We start from the raw sequence: 18,047 nt of genomic DNA, 5'->3' as shown, positions 1-18,047 counted from the left end.
TAGTTTCCGCCGGTTGCGGGAGAGTAACTGGAGTGGCTGCATCATGGCGTCTGTGGGGACCCTCGCCTTCGATGAATATGGCCGCCCTTTCCTCATCATCAAGGATCAGGACCGCAAGTCTCGTCTTATGGGACTTGAGGCCCTCAAGGTAACGGGACAGGGACGCACTGGCGGTGGGATGAGAGGACGCGGCCGAAGCCAGTGGCTCTGCGCCTGCGCCGCTTCACAGCGGTTCTGCCACGTGCTCCCGGGGAAGGTTCGAGGGAGCCCCTCTGGTCTCCAGTCTTGCGGTCCACGCCTCGGGCCCGGGAAAGGCCAACGTATAAGCCCTTAGTCCCATTTGGCGGTTAAAGAGGCCCGCAGGCGCCCTTCAGAGTTGGGTGGGGTGGCTTGGATTCACAGGCGTTGAAGGCGCATCCCCGCTGGTTTCTCCAGCCTGCAGTCCTTCCGAGCAGCGTTTTCAGCAGTAAGATGCAGCGGAGGTATTCTCAGGTCACCTGACCGGTTAGGACTCTGATTCTTAGCCTTCAGGCGGTGTCCCTACAACAGCCCCAAAGGAAATGAGTTTAATTTTCTTTGTCGCTTCCTAGAGGCTTAGTCATTTACGGAGTATTTCATTTTTGAGTTCGTTTATGCATGGCGTATTCCAGGACGTGGGGTCGTAAAAATTTACAAACGAGCTACAGAAGTGAAAAGTTGTCCCCAATAACCATAATACTGCAGGAGTGAAAAGTTGTCACCAATAACCATAATATTGTGTGCGACCAAAATCACCAGTTTTGGGAGGGGTGGCAGGTAAAAGTTGGAGGGTGTCCTTCAGGCGTTGGAGAGAGGATTGATTGGCTTTTGATCAGGGATGGAGTTATGTTTTGAATGGGAAAGAGCTATAGCTTCCAGGAAGAGGAAACAGCGAACGCAAGGACCGGGGCAGGAGAACGCATGGCATCTTGTAGAAGACAGCACTTCGGTTTTAACAGCACAGTCTACTTTAAGTTACAGTGGCTCCGAAAAGTGGAAGTTCTTGCATGCCCCGCAATCGAGATGTTATCCTGAGGGATGGGAGGGGAGCCATTGAAGGGGATTTGAACAGAATCACAATTTAAGTAGAACTAAACTTGGGGAGGTAGCATTTAGGATGGAATCCATGACGTTGCTGTGTATGGACCGTGTCACCAGGTCAGAGGTGTCCCTGTTTGCTTAGTTTTTTTGGGTTTTACTAAATTAAGAAGCAGTACAGTTCTACTCCGGGCTGTTTGACTTAGGACAAGTTACACAACCCAGTGGGGGCAATACACCCCCGTCGAGCTGAGGACCAGAGTTAAACGGGGTAACGTAAGGAGTGGCCGCCCAGTCTTGGTATGTGGTAGATGCTCACACCACTTGTGTTACGCATTCAATTCCATTTTTCACTTCACAGAAAGTAACAGCCAAGTACATGCACCCAAAATACCAGTATAACAGAAGGTCCAGGTTATTTTGGACCTGCCACATCTCGTGTAGTTCTCGCACTCTGAGACAGGTACTATTTTATGGAATAGGAAACTTGACCCCACAGCAGTTAAGGGATTGCTTGAGGTCCCAGAGCTAGTAAAGAACAGGATCACGGTTCAGGCCCACCTCTGTGTGACTCCGCAGCCGGTGGTCTAAAGCCCACTTCTCAGCCTCTGCGCTGTTGATATTTGGGGCTGAATCCTTCTCCGTTGTGGGGTCTGTCCTGTTCAGGATGTTTACGCCTCTACCCACTGTGGTCCCCTCCCTGACTGTGGCAACCAGAGGTGTCTCCGGGCATTGCCAAATATCTCCTGGCGGGCAGTATCACCCCTGGTTAAGAATATATATGCCACGCCCCTGTGGTTATTGGCCTATAAAAATTCCGTTGTGCAGACCTATCAGTCAAGGTGTATTTTGAGGATTACCAGTATTTTCACAAACCTGGTGAACTTTGTGTGTTTCGTTACCTGTTAGATGGGGTGACAGGGGTAGGCTTCACGGCACGTGCGCGCTTGAACTGCTTGGAGACTTGGTCAGGATTTTGACAGGCGGAGGGTTTTCTGTGCATTGGTGCTTCAGCGACCAGAGGACCTGTTGGGTCGCAGGCACAGGTCCTCATTGGAAGGGGGCGGGGTCTCAGACTGTGGAGGGCTTTGAAGAGCAGCTGGAGCTTTCAGACGTGAGAGTTGAGGTGCTGGGGAGTCATTTAAGGGCTGGGAACTGGAAAGTAACATGTTTGAGAGAAACGGATAGCTTAGCTGGATGGAGGATGAATCCGAAGGATCGGTGAGGTAAGAGACCAGGAAATCTGTAAGGTGCGATGGATCAGGGTTAGGTCGGTGACAGCAGGAATAGGAAGACAGGGAACCAGACAAATGAGTGTAATCGTGTGGAAGGAGGAAAGGATGCATTCAGGCTGCTGTTATTTTCAACATTGACCACCTTGTGGGTTGTGTACTGGCTGGACCACCTGAGAGAGGAACGTGCAGTAAACCGTAGTGCGACAGTTCAAGGTGCTGTGTGTTGACGGCCAGACTCTTCACATGACGTTAGCATTGCACAGTGCTCTTGCAAGGCCTGTCAGGTCAGACTGTCTATGCTCTGGGCTGTAAAATGGGCCCGTAGAACCTGCCTCATAGATGTGTTGAGGATTAAAGAGAGAACACAGAGCACTTAGTTCTGTTCTTTTACATAAGAATTGTCTTCTAACACTAGCAGTTGGGAAGTGGTCACCGTTAGATATGGACCTGTCTGCTGCTACTTCTAGAGAATGGAAAATATGTCATAAGTGATTTTTATAACCATCAGCTCTATGTTCTTAACTCTTAAAATTATATGTAACTTGAATATTGGCTTTTTCTGTTTCATTTAGTCTCATATAATGGCAGCAAAGGCTGTAGCAAATACAATGAAAACATCACTTGGACCAAATGGTAAGAGACTAACATTCTCTGTTTTTTAACAAAAGTCATAAATCATAAATAGTCAATACGGTATCTTTGCCGAAAGTTAGGAAATGAAGGGAGGCATCCTCTCCCCTAATGTGGCGTTTTTGGTGTATTCCAGACCTTAAACACGGTTACAGTCATAATGTGCATATAATTTTAGATTAGGTGTTTTATCCACTTAACATAATTACCATTAGCATTTTCTAAATCATAGCTGTTGTCTTTTGTGACATTATATTTTGTGATGACTGTTACATTTTGTGATGCTGCATAATTTTTTTGCCATTTCTCTAGTTTTGGCCATTTTAAATTGTTTCCAGTGTTTTGCTTTAGATTAGCCAATCTAGAAAGGTCTCCATGGAGATATTCCTTTATGTATGTTGAATTATTTATTTATAATAAATTCATAGATAGGAACTGGGTCAAGAGGTCAAAGCCATTTTAAACATTGGTGTCTTTTAGGGCTCGATAAGATGATGGTGGATAAGGATGGCGACGTGACCGTAACTAATGACGGTGCCACCATCTTAAGCATGATGGATGTGGATCATCAGATCGCCAAGCTGATGGTCGAACTGTCCAAATCACAGGATGATGAAATTGGAGATGGAACCACAGGAGTGGTTGGTAAGAAAAGGCAAAATGTCCTTTCTCATTTAAGAGGTGTTATTTAATATTACAGGCCTAACACGCCTGCTGAGAATGTTTATTCTGAATTAAATCATGAGGAGGCAGTCGGACAAATCCAAATGGACACGATACAAGACAAGTGACCCAGACTCTTCAAAACTGTCACTGTCATAAAAGAACAAGAAAGGGGTGGGGAGTAGAGTTAGGCAATTATTCTAGATTAAAGGAGCTAAAGAGAAATGACAGCCAGCTGTAATGTGTAAAACTTGGTTGGATGCCTGGTTTGTTTGTTTTTCCTAGCTGTGAAGAATGTTTGGGACATATGGGGTCATTTGTGAGTCATGTATTAGAGTAGTGTCTTATCGATGTTAAGGTTCCTGAGTATGATAGTTGTGTTACAGAGATGCAAGAGAATGACCTTTTCCTTAGGAGCTGTGTTGAAGTATTTAGGGGTTACATGTCTGATTTCTGCAACTAATTTTCACATAGTTGAAAAGGCACACATCTGTAGAGAGAACAAATGCGGCAAAATGTTATTAATGAGTAAACTAGTGTTCATTTTACTGTCATGAAATTTTTTCTGAAGGTTTGAATTTTTTAGAAGTTTGGGAGGATTGATAAGATGAATATCTTTAATGTTACTTTTTCTGTATCTGAAATTTGAATTAATTTATTCAGCAAATATTTCAAATATTCATTGGGTACCAAGCACTGTTCTGGATGTGCTTGGAATACAGCAGCATTAAAACAAACTCCTCATCTTTGTGATGCTGAAGTGAGAGGGAAAGGCAAGGTTGGGGGGAGGATAATAAACAAATTTTGTAATCCTTTTATCGCCAACATAAATGTCCCTGAACAGAAATCCCTGGGCCAGGATACATAAGTTTTTTCCCCCTTATAAAAATGTTTGCGATTTATGTTCTTTACATTCTATATATCACCAAGAATTGAACATACAGGTTAGAACCGAAGCAGAATTAGATTAGATGGCCTCGGCCTCTAAGATGCTTCCAGCTTAATTCTGGAACCTTCACATTTCCAGTGGTAGCATCTAATTTGTTTTGAGTTTTAGCGATTTCCTGAGCCAGGTGTGTGCTGTCTCATTCTCAGTCCTGGCTGGTGCCCTGTTGGAAGAGGCTGAGCAGCTGCTGGACCGCGGCATTCACCCCATCAGGATCGCCGATGGCTACGAGCAGGCCGCCCGCATCGCTATCGAGTACCTGGACAGGATCAGCGATAGTGTCCTCGTCGACACGAAGGACACCGAGCCCCTGATCCAGACCGCGAAGACCACGCTGGGCTCCAAAGTGTGCGTGTACAGTACAGTGTTGCCGGGCGCGTTCACAGAGTGGGCAGAGTTTGTGTGCTTGTTCAGAAAGGCAACTGAGAATTATCATTGATGCTTCCCTGTTGATTTAATGAGCTGCTTTCGGTTTGTGTTGTTATTTTGGTTTACTCTGTCTTTACTGCAAATGTAGACGGGCATTTTGTGTTTTAGTTGGAAGCTGAATTTCCAGGTTTGGTTATTAAGGCCTCTTGACAGTATTTGGAAACTATAGAGTTCTTTAATTTGGCAGGATAGGACGGGTTAGCAAAAGGTCCTACTAGTGGATGTATTAATTTTTCATAGCACTTCTTTCTACCATTTCTTTGCTAGGAAGCCTTTTAGTGGGAAAGTTCTGCTTTTATTCATTCAACAAGCAAGTTAATGATCCAGAATTTTGATTTAGTATGAAGGGGCAGTCTTGAAGTTTGACTTAAGCTGAAAGTGACTTACGTTTGGAACATTTACATAGTACTGACTGTGCCAGGCCTGCTGCCAAGTCTTGGGGACTCAAGACAGTCGTTGCCCCAGAGACTCAAAGCAGCGTCAGCCCCAGGACACACTTACTTTGAACAACGGTAGAGACTCGTGGGCTCTTGTAAAAATGTAGCATAAAAATCCAGTGTACGGTGCCTTATTACGCTGTTTTTCTTATCCATATCAATTTGAGAAATTTTTTAATTTGTACCAAGAAGGAAGACATGGTCTCAACTTAGAGGTCAGGGGAAGTACTACAAAAATGTCTGCTGCTTTCTGCCTTCGGGGAAAGGCATCCACTGCAGCACTGTGTTAAAGCAAAGAAGTCTTCGGTGATGCCAGCTGTCCCCTTGTTGCAGGTCTGAGCTGAGACAGCTCCGGGGCAAGGGTGACTACCCAGGGTGGCCTCTGTCACAAGTACAGCATTGTTTTTCTCCTGGAAAGCAGGCATTACCCTTTCTTGAAGTGCACAAATCGTGTGTTATTATTGCTTTCTAAGTTGACCCTGCTTTATTTGCAAGTCTTTATAAAACCCCAGTATGTGTAGGTCTTTACTATAGAAAATGTCCAAATGGATTAACGAGGGCCAGATATCCTCAACATAAAGCAAAACGTTGTATATCAGTTACTTAGGTCACACGGTATTTTTAGTTTCATGGTTATCTGTTCTAGGTGACCTAAGGTTTCAGGCACTGTATTTCAAGTACTAGAGTTCCCTTGTGGTTTCTCCAGAATCAAATTAAAATTACTGAGCAGTCTTTTCCGATGTTTCAAAACTTTCAAAAAAGATAACGTTCCCCCTCGGTAACTGATATGGTCAGGCCTTTCTCATTAAGTGCTGCACCTCCTGTGGATGAGATTGGCTTCTCCTTGGTGGTTTCATCGCCCTCCCATTCTGTTTTGGACTTCAGAATGTTAATAGTATTAAAAAGTGGCAGTCTTGGTAAATTTTTGGTTCTTGCCGTACTTCAATGGTCTCTTACGTATATTCATAATGGAAGGAAATAGTAAATTTCAGTTATTGTTAGTGAAAATAAAGATGGAATTATTTTCCCATCCCAGGTTATGATTCCCTTTGGGGGTCCCTGCATCCCAGGTGAAGAATCCCTGCTCCAGACGGTTGAAAGTGAAGGTCGTGGTGGCATTCTTTTTGTACAGTATCTGTGGGTCGCAGTACGTTGTGTCATATGAGTTACCACATCACGTGTTGTGCTCTGGTTGCAGTCACTGTTCAGCGAACGTGAAAGGTTTGTTTCATGTGTTTCAGGGTTAACAGCTGTCACCGACAAATGGCCGAGATTGCCGTGAACGCCGTCCTCACTGTGGCCGACATGCAGCGCAGAGACGTTGACTTCGAGCTCATCAAAGTAGAAGGCAAAGTGGGCGGGAGGCTGGAGGACACCAAGCTGATCAAGGGCGTGATCGTGGACAAGGATTTCAGTCACCCGCAGATGCCCAAAGTGAGTCAGCGCCTTCTGCAGCTTCAGGCTTTTCCCTCCTTAGCCCACTGGTTTGTTCATAACGTTTCTGTCTCTCACTGTAGCAAGTGGAAGATGCTAAGATTGCCATCCTAACATGTCCGTTTGAACCGCCGAAACCAAAGACGAAGCATAAGCTGGATGTGACGTCTGTAGAAGATTTTAAAGCCCTTCAGAAATATGAGAAGGAGAAGTTTGAGGAGATGATTCGGCAGGTAAGTCTTACCGTGGCTCTTGGTGAAATTTAAAACTGTGAAAGGGTGCATTTAGTTAGCTCCAGGTAGTGAATACATGTGGTGCTGATCTGTGTTAATCTTGCTACTTTATGTGGCTACAAATAAGGTATTAAAGGTATAGGCTTCTTGCCTTTATTTTTTCTTTAAATCTTATTTTTTGTATATATAAACTTATTTATCTTTGGCTGCGTTGGGTGTTCGTTGCTTTGCGTGGGCTTTTCTCTAGTTGCGGTGAGTGGGGGCAACTCATTGCAGTGGCTTCTCTTGTTGTGGAACACGGGCTCTACACGCACGGGCTTCAGTAGTTGTGGCTCACGGGCTTCAGTAGTTGTGGCTCGCGGGCTCTAGAGCGCAAGCTCAGTAGTTGTGGCACACGGGCTTAGTGGCTCCGCGGCATGTGGGATCTTCCTGGACCAGGGCTCAAACCCGTGTCCTCTGCATTAGCAGGCGGATTCTTAACCACTGTGCCACCAGGGAAGCCCCTCCTTTACTTTTAAATTATCAAATGGATAAACATTCACAGTGAGAAAAAAAATCAAATGGTACAGGACGGCATAAGGGGGCAAGTCTTAAAATGGTAATGTGTCTGGGGCGCATGAACGACTCGGCCTGTGTATTTGGAGCTGCACTTTTGATTTTATGTGCTTATTCTCCTGGGCACATCTGAGCTAGTGTGTGCCAGGTTTGAACAGTTGTAGTGTGGCTTACCACATGTTTGAGACTTCCAAGTATAACTTTCAGACAAAAGAGTTGCTGAGTAACCGAAATCAAACCAGAATGCAGTCATAGTCATCCCAGTTCATTGCTTCAACAAGTCAAGAGTGTTATTTTATAAATACTTAACTTTCTCTCTGGCTATTAACGTTTTACACGTGCCTGCTCTCTGACGAAACGGTTTCCTCTTTTGGGGGACTCTGTCCTTGGGAGTTTTAAACACCAGCACTCAGGGATGCATGAACATGGGTCTCTCTTGAAACATTATCATAGCAAACAAACTAAAACCTGTTCCAGTGTTTTTGAGGGGAGGGGGGAATAGTTGAGTTCATTTATGCTTTCATGGTATATCTTTCTGCTTAGTATATACCAGACGCTGTCGTGGGCACTGGATGTACGCAGTAAACAAAGCAGAGCGCTTGCTCCTACGGTGCAGAATAGGGGGAAAGCGGGTCGGGGGACTGTTACAGACGCTGGTCAGAGGGCCTCTGGGGGCGTGGCCTGTGGGCAGAGACCTCAGAGAAGTGAGAGCCGCATGGCTGGGCGGGGTGGGCGTGGGCAGCATGTGCAAAGGCCCTGAGGCTGGGAACAGCAGGCTGAGGGGTTGGGTATGCTGGCAGAGGGTTGTAAATGAAAGCTTGTTACCTGGGCTCTATCTAGGGTAGCGATGGGAGTGCTGGCCAAGGTGCCCTGCAGGAAAAGAGGACAGGAACCAAGATGCCAAGGGGGTCAGGTGGACTGTGTCGATAGGTGTGCAGGTTGCCAGGAATGCTAACAGGAGTGGTGATGGGGCTGGATGCCAACACTGTCAGGAATGAGAGTGTGACCCAAAGAGGGACGCTGTGGGTGGCCGGGAGAGGCAAGGGCCCCTCCTGTTTGGAGCGGGTGGGAGGGAAAACAGCCATTTGAGGAGGAGGCGTGGCATGTTGGTTTTTCAGGGGACGCCATCGTTCGTTCACAGCCAGAATGGAAAGGGAACATTGCCAAGAAGGAGTTTGGCGATGGGCTCAATTCCAGAGAGCCACTGGAAGCTTCCAGAGGGTCGGGGAAGGGGGGGGGGGAGGGGGAGAACCAGGTGGGTGGGTGGAGACAGGAGTGAAATGGCAGCTGTGGGACACGGCATAGTCCTTACCGCCCGGGGAGGGATTGACAGTACCGATCGCTGCCGCCGTCCCGGGACGAGCCACGTAGCTGTGTGTGGCACTGGGGGCGGGGGAAGGTAGTGCTGGGATCAGGGTCGCCTCTGTCGGCCTGTAAATTGGCCTGTGTCTTGTTCCACGGAGGATGGCCTGCCCAAGTGCGAAAAGCAAGCTACAGAAAGTTGTATCGCAAGATTCAACTTTCGTTAAACACACACACGAATAAACTGCTTCATAGGTGTTCGTGGCAACACAGCTGTGACCTTGGTTTCTGGGGGGCAGGGTTTTGGCCTTGTTGACGTGCCTCGTGTTGCTTCACTTGTAGCGGTGGCATTCACGTGAATTGCTAACGTTTAAAGCTTTGTTTAAAAATGAGGTGATTCCCGTTGATACGTGTTCAATATTTAGAGTTTAGAGATGACAGAAGGTAGACATTTGGGTATTTCTTTTCTTCTCTTTTCTGTGCATTATTTTAATGCACCCACCTACACACCTAGCTATGTTTCTCACCGTTTTTCAAACAGAAGAGCTCAAGGAGTACTTACTTTTTATTAACATGATTGCGGCATTTCTTTCCCCAGATTAAAGAAACTGGCGCTAACCTAGCCATTTGCCAGTGGGGCTTTGACGACGAAGCAAATCATTTACTTCTTCAGAATAACCTGCCTGCGGTTCGTTGGGTCGGAGGCCCTGAAATCGAGGTAGGAGGCTCCCTGTGAGGAGACTGTGAACACGGGTTGAGCTAACGGTGCGTTTCTGTACGTGAGGCTGCAGTGACCTCGCTCGCCTGCAGTCAGCACACTGCCAGGGCTCCACAGATAAGAGGAGGGTGCGCTGGGGAGAGGAGAACGCTAGAGTCTTTGTCACCATTTTTATATGTGTCTCTGATGTTTCACGGCACTTGGAGACGCTTTCCCCTCTCTCCCTGGCTGTCTCGTAGGCACTCTGAGGCAGGAGCACAGGCTGCCCACTTCACTGTCAGCCCCATCAGTACTGAGAGCCATTGCGGACGTGGTCCGTAGCCCGGCACACGTGGCCTCGTGGCGGGGACGGGTGGGGAGCTGAGGGCTGCGCACGGGGTCATGGCACTGGGCCGCCACAGCCTGACCAGGACACCCAGCTCTTCGGAACCTTGCTCAGTGAGCCAGGCTTTCGGGGCAGACTTTGAAACCTGGGCCAGGCTGGGGCAGAGGTTCTACTGAACACGGCGCTCGTGGGTCAAATGTGGCTCCTCCGTGGTGCGATTCTGAGAGTCCCCGCTCACCAGCCTGGTCTTCCTTTCCCCCGGCCTGCCGGTCAGCTGATCGCCATTGCCACGGGTGGCCGCATCGTCCCGAGGTTCTCAGAGCTCACGTCTGAGAAGCTGGGCTTTGCGGGTCTTGTGAAGGAAATTTCATTCGGGACCACTAAAGACAAGATGCTGGTCATCGAGCAGTGCAAGAACTCCAGAGCCGTCACCATTTTCATCAGAGGAGGAAATAAGATGGTGAGAACACAGTTGTTTGTCCTACATTTTTTCAGAATTTGGAACGTGATTTGGCTTTTCCCATAATGTACTTAACTGAGACACAGTTACCTTAAGAAAGATGACAGCATCTTTCTTAGAGAAGCAAGGACACGTCAGGAATTCCCTGGCGGTCCAGTGGTTAGGACTCAGCACATTCACTGCCAGGGCCTGGGTTCGGTCCCTGGTCAGGGAACTAAGATCCTGCAAGCCGTGCGGTGCAGCCAGGGAAGAAAAGGACATGTCACAATATAAGATACTGAAGACCGTGTTCCACTGTTGGGTCTACGAGGCCCACTTGCCTTTCCTCTGTCTCATAGATATAAATGGGGAACCTGAGTGGTAACCATAGGCATGCTCTTCATTCACCAGGAATGGGTTTTTAGTGCATCGAGATGAGTAAGACTCATTGTAAGGGTGTTTCTTTGTCGTTTTTGTTTGACCCCCTTCACTTGGGCATAGGTCCTGGAATGAGTCCCTGGCTGCCCTGTATTTTGGGGTTTTTTTAATTACATTATAGGGAGGAAAAGTAGACTAGATAGAAACCATCTGGCAAAGAACTTTCTGGCACCAGTCTTTTTAACCAAGGATATTACTGGGGATGAGGTAGGAATATTTCCAGTACCCAGCAAGCACTTAGATTAAACACCAGGTGCACGGTATTTGGCTCTAAAGTGATCTAATTGTGATCACGTTAACTTAGGCAAAATTGTTTTCCCCAGATCATCGAGGAAGCCAAACGATCCCTTCACGATGCTCTGTGTGTCATCCGGAACCTCATCCGTGACAACCGCGTGGTGTACGGCGGAGGCGCTGCTGAAATAGCCTGTGCTCTGGCCGTCAGCCAGGAGGCCGACAAGGTGAGCGAGACCCGTCACAGACTGTGCAGCGGGGATGCTAGACCCCAGGCGTCCGTCACAGACTGTGCAGCGGGGATGCTAGACCCCAGGCGTCCGATCTGCGTCGATTCTCGTGCCCGTGTACTCGAGTGCGGGTTACCACAAACCAGCGTGTCTCAGCCTTTTTCAGACCTTGCAGCCTCAACAGCAAATCTCTGCACTCTTAATGTTACTTGAAATTCAGAATTAGACGTCGTACCTGCAGGCACAGCAGGAAGGGCTGACCTGTTCCGACTTCTCACACATGTACCTTCTCCATCCTTATCCTGTAGTGACATTTTCATAGGGTTGTCTGTCCTTAGAATTCTTTATGAGTTAGTTTTTCAAAGTACGCGATTTAGTTATGTTTCCAAATAGCTGCTGGCGGGGGGCATTGGCCAAGTACGCTGACCGTAACCGTGTGCCCTTCCAGTGCCCGACCTTGGAGCAGTACGCCATGAGAGCCTTCGCCGACGCTCTGGAGGTCATCCCCATGGCCCTTGCCGAAAACAGCGGCATGAATCCCATCCAGACTATGACCGAAGTCCGAGCCAAACAAGTGAAGGAGATGAACCCTGCCCTCGGGATTGACTGTATGCACAGGGGAACAAACGGTGAGGCACCATCACCTCTCTGGGGCTGCGGTTCGACTTAACTTGAAACATTACGTGCTGCGTGTTATCCTGTCTTTTTAAATACTTAAACACACTTCCGGTATTCAGGTCCTGAATTTTAGAACATTTGATTTAATTACCTTGGGAATTGTTAGACTGCTGGTCTTGGCAACCTACAACTAATTTTAATAACAAAAAGCTGCAGTGCGGTATTTATTCCAAAGGTGACTTCCATTTTAGAAAATAATTTCCATCTTACCTTTTTTACACAAATGTCTGTCGGTGTGGGTTCTGTATGACCTACAAGACAGCTCTGAAATTGACTTTCGGTTTACAGCTGATTCTGTGGTTGTGTCCCATAAAGTCCAGGGTGTTTTATAAATGGGAGGTACTGTAACTTCTGTAGCACTCGCATAGTTCATCTGCTGAAAAGGTAGCGCAGCTTTAGCGTGTTGGAACGGTGGTCCTGGTGATTCCCAGTGATTCCTGATGGGGCCGTCTCTGGGGTTCTGCAGTTAGTCCCGACCACAGAGTCTCCAGCAGTTGGTGTTTTGGTTTTGTTTGTTTGTTTTGTGGTACGCGGGCCTCTCACTGTTGTAGCCTCTCCTGTTGCGGAGCACAGGCTCCGGACACGCAGGCTCAGCGGCCATGGCTCACGGGCCCAGCCGCTCTGTGGCATGTGGGATCTTCCCGGACCGGGGCACAAACCCGTGTCCCCTGCATCGGCAGGCGGACTCTCAACCACTGTGCCACCAGGGAAGCCCTTGGTGTTGTGTTGTGTTTTGTTTTCTTCTGTTTTTACTTAGAACTGTAGGTATATTCTGGGGTTTAGGTTAACAGCCCAAGGAGTTGAGTAACAGCAGCAACTCCTTGTCAGACACATATTTCAGTTCCTTTAACTTGAATGCCCAGGTCTTCGTTGGAGTCACTTTATGTTTCAGGCACGGTCACATCGGGCTTACTATCAGTAAGTGACGGCATTGGGTATGCTGTGGGATGAGGTGTTGCTGAGCGATTCCCCCTTCGGCAGGTCACTGAGAAACTCAGCCTGTGGTTGAGGAGGCCCTGTCCCCACAGCTCTCTGGAAACCAGGCTCACATTCCAGAATGTCCTGGGAAGCAGTGGAAGTATATTCTTCTGAAAATATAACCGGGACTAGTGGCTTCCAAATTTGTGTTTCTTAAGTTTTACTCTAATTCCATAAATTGGAGCAAGGTATTAGTAATAAATAGGTATGCTGTTTTATAGTAATTTATATGTGTTTTTCAGATATGAAGCAACAACATGTCATAGAAACCTTGATTGGCAAAAAGCAGCAGATCTCTCTTGCAACACAAGTGGTTAGAATGATTCTGAAGATTGATGACATCCGTAAGCCTGGAGAATCTGAAGAATAAAAAAAGAATTTAGAATAAAATGTAGAAGTAAGATCTGCTACCGTGATTAAATAAATGGGAGTCTCGTGATGCATCTGCAGTTATTTATTACCATGTCCTTCATTAGACGCTGTAGGTGCTATAACAACAGTAGCTGTTTGGTAGCAATAGTTTGACTTGTTCAGAGACCTGGAATTGTAGAGATGTGATCTCACAGGTTTTTTGTATTTGCTATTAAAGGGAACTCTTTAAACAGCCTTTATATTCTGCTCTTCAAGTTAAGAAACATTCACTGTAACGTTCATCAAATGCCTTAACTGAAGGGGTTTGAGTTGATTTTTTTATTCTTTTTTTTTCTTGTTTTTTTAATAAGCCGTAGGACCTGTATTTAACAGCTTTAAATGTTCCGTTTGTTCTCAAGATTTATTTTAACACTGAGGAATTACGGGCTTGGTCCTGTTTATTTAAATGCTGCATCTGTGTAAATGGGTGGATCTTTGACTGTAGAGACCCGTCAGAGGTGAGTATCCACCAAACGACTGTGGGATGTCTTAACGTGCTTTTAGGTTACACCGACGTGTGCTAGGGCGTTATTACTGTGCCACTGAGACCGCGTTAACAGCGTAACCTTCACGTAGTCCCCTTGGCGTTATCCTGCCCTGGCTCCACCCTAAGCGCAGGCCAGCATGTGTACAGAGAAGGCCAGAGTGGGCACAGACTCCTGCACCACCTGCAGGTGCTTAGAAGGGCGATTCAGAACCCTGTTGGCGTTTTCTTATCAGAGGAACAGAACGAGTGGAGGTTAGAGTGAAATGTAGAAAAATGGGTTAAGTGGGAGGAAATACCTTGCAATGACCATGTATGAGTAGATTGGTATTGAATTAATTCTGCTTATTAAAATAATACTGGCTAACAGTGACATAGCCCTTACCAAAGGCCAAGGTGTGTTCTGAGAACTTTACCTGTTCTCACCACCTTGTAAAGGAGACAGTTTTCTTGTTATTCCCATCCTACAGGTGAGTTTTGATCATCTGCCAGCCTCTTCTGGCCAGTACATGGTAGAGCTTAGTCAAACCCTGGCAGTCTAACTCGAGAGTTCCCCTCTCCCCATTGGCTTGTGTTTGGTTCTCTAAAAGGATGTTTCTTAGAGAATCATGATGATAAAGTTCACTCTTGTGCCACCAGGGGGAGAGGATTTGGACCAGTCAGGTTCCATAGAATTAGGAAACGATCCAGGGTTCCTTCTCCTGGGGACCTGGGTGCTGACCAGTCCTATCTATTGGGTCGTTGTGTTTGCTCTACGTTAATGCATTGGTGGTTTCGCTAGGAAGCGTAGTAGTAAGCGCCAATATCATTCATCCTAATGAACATACAACCTGGTACACATTTCATCATGAAATGGATTGTGAAGTGGCACTATCATCACTTACACTATTGCTTTCTGGGTGCAGCGTCAGAATGCGTCAAGTTTGGGATCGTGTCAGACTTAGACCCACTTAGATAAATGTCTTGACCTAGTAGTTCAGGTGAGTTGATTTACAAGGGTGGATTCTAGCCTATAAAGAACATACAGCAACTTGCTTTGGACCAGTCTTACAAGAAGGGGTTTGTGGTTGAATGAAAAGAGCTACGAAACTGCTCCTCCAAAGAGTGGACCTCACAGATGCTTCTGCTGGTTTTGGTTGAGAGAAGCTATGTGGCTTATGAACAAACTCGTACACATGTTGTTTCACAAGCTTTTGATTTTTTCCGGTAAAAGCACCTCTTCGGGGCACCATGTTACCTTTCATCTTCCAGTTCAAATGGCTTGTCGAGTTTATATCCCTTGTATTGTAGCCGACCCTATGTGTATCAAGAGCACACACCTCATCCTGTGTGTATCAAGAGCAGTGAAGGCACCTGACCCTGAAACCGGATTCCCACGCAGGGCCCAGCATTGTCCTGTTGATTCCCAGTTCCTGCACTTGCGGCTTTATTCAGTGTTTTTGTTTGTTTGTTTGTCCTTTCGTTTGTTTTGTTTTCTGGCTGCACCGTGCAGCTTACGGGATCTTGGTTCCCGACCGGGGATCGAGCCCGGGCCCCAGCAGTGAAGGCGCCAAGTCCTAGCACTGGGCCACCAGGGAATTCCCTATTCAATGTTTGTTAGGTGGCCTGGTCTTTAATTATAAACAACCACTCAGAAATACAAACGCTTCTGCAGGGGCTGAGAGGCTAGTGGGTTGTATGTGACCGAATGTCTTTAATCCTTTCTTTCTTTGTTCGTTGTGTAACAGCTCCACTAAAGGGGGTGGGGGGGGGGGAATGGGAATAACGAAGTAACAGATAATTGAAGTACTACTAGGCGTGGAGAAGTGTTTCTGCATTTCAGGTGCTTGGGGGTAGCCGGGCAGACGCGGGTCATCTGAAGTGCCAGGAAAGAGGGCACCAAAGACAGGTGGCTCCTTGGGGAGCATTGGGGGAACGCAGTGGCAGCAGCGAGGGCACCTGGAACATGCTGGGTCCTGAGTGCTGTTGTAACGTCTTACGTAGGTGATAACAGCGGTTTTCAAGGGGCTGTGAGGTCAACAGTAGTTTCTAAGAGCTGATTTGCCGTTTTCACCGTGTTGACAGTTGCACTGATGGTGCAGAAGCAGTGACGGGTAAAACTCGTGAGTAGGGATCAGGTGGTGGTGCTAGAAGCTGTATTCCTCACCACCACCCGCTTAGAAGGCTGCTGTCACTGAAGGGTGACCTCGAAGCAGTGCCAGCCACTGAGTCATTAGATTTCGGCCCCTGAGTACAACGGCGTCTCGGTGCTCGACACAGCAAGTGTGTGGAGCACCTCCCGTAACGGGCATGGCAGCCGCCTCAGCTGGACTGGCCCCTCCCTGTGGACACCGTCTTTATTTAAATGTGACTGACAGCCGGTTACTCACACGTCTGCGTGACAGACAGCTGCTCAGAAGTGAATTGTGACCCTGTCACTTCAGTGGAACACCTACAACAAAAGTACCGTAGTCCGGGTGGCTTAGACAACACAGTTCTGGAGGCTGGCGGTCCAAGATCAAGGTGCCGACGGGTCCGGTGCCTGGTGAGAGTGCTTGTAGGCGGCAGCCACCTGCTCACTGTGTCCTCAGTGGCTCCGGGAGGGTCTCTGGAGTCTCCCTCTTTCTCCCCCCACCCCCGCCAGCAACGACTGATGGTATTTGTGCGTGGCTCAGTAAGCTAGTGTTTTCCAATCATCAGTATATTACGGTCTCGTTCTTGTGTAGGTGGACCAACGTAACAGAATGAAAAGTTGATTGAAACTACCACTTGTTCTGTTTTGGAAGAGACTAAAACAGAATATGCACTGTTTTCCAACTACTGAACATATCGATGTGGCCAGACTCTACACTGCACTGAATTGAATGTGTTGTTAGAAGCAGATGTGAGAACCCACTGTCCTCTGCTAAGAGAGACATCGAGGAGATTTGCAGAAGTGGAAAACAACGCCACTCTTCTTTTGTTTTGGAAACTACAAAGTGTCTATTAACGTGTGTTCATTATTTTAAAATAAATATTTGCCTTAATTTTTTAGTTTTATTTTCTAACACTAAATGCCAACGGGTGTAACTGACAAAAACGTAAGCTCTTGGGAGGAGGGGGGAGGGTCCTCAATAAGTTTTTAAGCGCATACAGGGATCTTGAGATCACAACGTTTGAGAATTACTGCATTAGCACCTGAAATCCTCACGATATGCCGGTCATTGCCAAGAGACGCTGCGTAGTTTGCACCATTCACTCATTGAAATAAACTCGTTTATACAGCGCTGAAAATCTGCACTTACCAAGACTTATTGTATGATCCTGACCCGTTTCAAGGGCGGTTGAAGCTGATAGTGTGAACTTCCGGCCTCTGTGCTCGCACCCATGGTCATCTGGCCAGCCCCTCCACCCCTCTCCCGGTGGCAGGCAGGATTCCAAACCAGGGTTCAGTCTGGTTACGCAGTCATCCAGTCACGCTGATGTAGGTGCTGCTGTGAAGGGACTTTGCAGACGGCATGAAGTACTAGTCAGCTGACCTTAAGAGAGGGAGGTGATGCAGGTGAGCCCCGTGATATCACAGGAGCCCTTCGTGGTCACAGAAGGGAGGTGCAGGCGCGAAGGACTTGGATGCCCCCCTGCTGGCCCTGAGATGCAGGGACCGTGTGCAGGCCCCGAAGACAGGCCTGAAGGGGCCGAAGAAGGAAACAGGGCCTCGGTCCCGAACTGCAAGGGACGGCTGTGGCAAAAACTGGGGTGCACACTTGGTCCTTGAACAACACGGGTTGGGGCACCGCCCACCTGTGCAGGTGAAGACCCCTGAGTGACTTACAGCCGGCCCTTTGGCCCTCCATACACTCAGTCCCACATCCAAGGATTCAACCAGCCGCGCATCGTGTAGCTCTGCAGTGTTTACTGTTGGAAAATACCCATCTGCAAGTGGACGCACGCAGTCCAGGCCTGTTGTTCAAGGGTCAGCTGTATTTGGAAGTGGATCCTTCCCAGACCTCCTGAAGGGAGCCTAACGAGCCAGCAGCTGGACTTTGGCCTTGTGAGACCCAGAGCAGAAAAAACAGCTGAGCGGACGGAGTAATACATTTGTCTTTAAGCCACAAAGTTTGTGATCATCTGCCACAGCAGCAGAAGGAAACTCATACACTCCTGTCGTGGTGGGGGTGGGGGGGTGTTACCCTAGATTCCATCTCTTCTCAAGCTTGCTCCCTCAGTTCCCCAT

At 47.6% G+C, this 18,047-nt stretch overlaps 1 protein-coding gene across 1 annotated transcript; it reads left to right on the top strand.

Moving 5' to 3' along the window:
- Nucleotides 1-12: 12 nt before the first annotated feature.
- Nucleotides 13-13,399, top strand: CCT5 (chaperonin containing TCP1 subunit 5). Its single transcript, XM_082835922.1, has 11 exons — nucleotides 13-148; nucleotides 2,864-2,924; nucleotides 3,402-3,566; nucleotides 4,680-4,878; nucleotides 6,638-6,830; nucleotides 6,914-7,063; nucleotides 9,519-9,638; nucleotides 10,238-10,423; nucleotides 11,164-11,301; nucleotides 11,753-11,933; nucleotides 13,203-13,399. Exons 1-11 carry the CDS (start codon nucleotides 44-46, stop codon nucleotides 13,328-13,330), a joined length of 1,626 nt encoding a protein of 541 aa, XP_082692048.1. The 5' UTR covers nucleotides 13-43; the 3' UTR covers nucleotides 13,331-13,399.
- Nucleotides 13,400-18,047: the final 4,648 nt, after the last annotated feature.

This window comes from Leucopleurus acutus (genome assembly GCF_964270905.1).
Source record: "Leucopleurus acutus genome assembly, chromosome: 3".
Taxonomy (NCBI): Eukaryota; Metazoa; Chordata; class Mammalia; order Artiodactyla; family Delphinidae; genus Leucopleurus; species Leucopleurus acutus.
The sequence above is the reverse complement of the archived record's forward strand: the minus strand, read 5'-3'. Positions and strand labels throughout refer to the sequence as shown.

Excerpts from the sequence above, each read along its gene's own strand:
- CCT5 (XM_082835922.1), top strand. The coding sequence starts at position 44 with ATGGCGTCTGTGGGGACCCTCGCCTTCGATGAATATGGCCGCCCTTTC. Across the intron at positions 4,879-6,637 it reads ACCACGCTGGGCTCCAAAGT|GGTTAACAGCTGTCACCGAC; the intron begins GTGCGTGTACAG and ends CATGTGTTTCAG. Across the intron at positions 11,302-11,752 it reads TCAGCCAGGAGGCCGACAAG|TGCCCGACCTTGGAGCAGTA; the intron begins GTGAGCGAGACC and ends GTGCCCTTCCAG.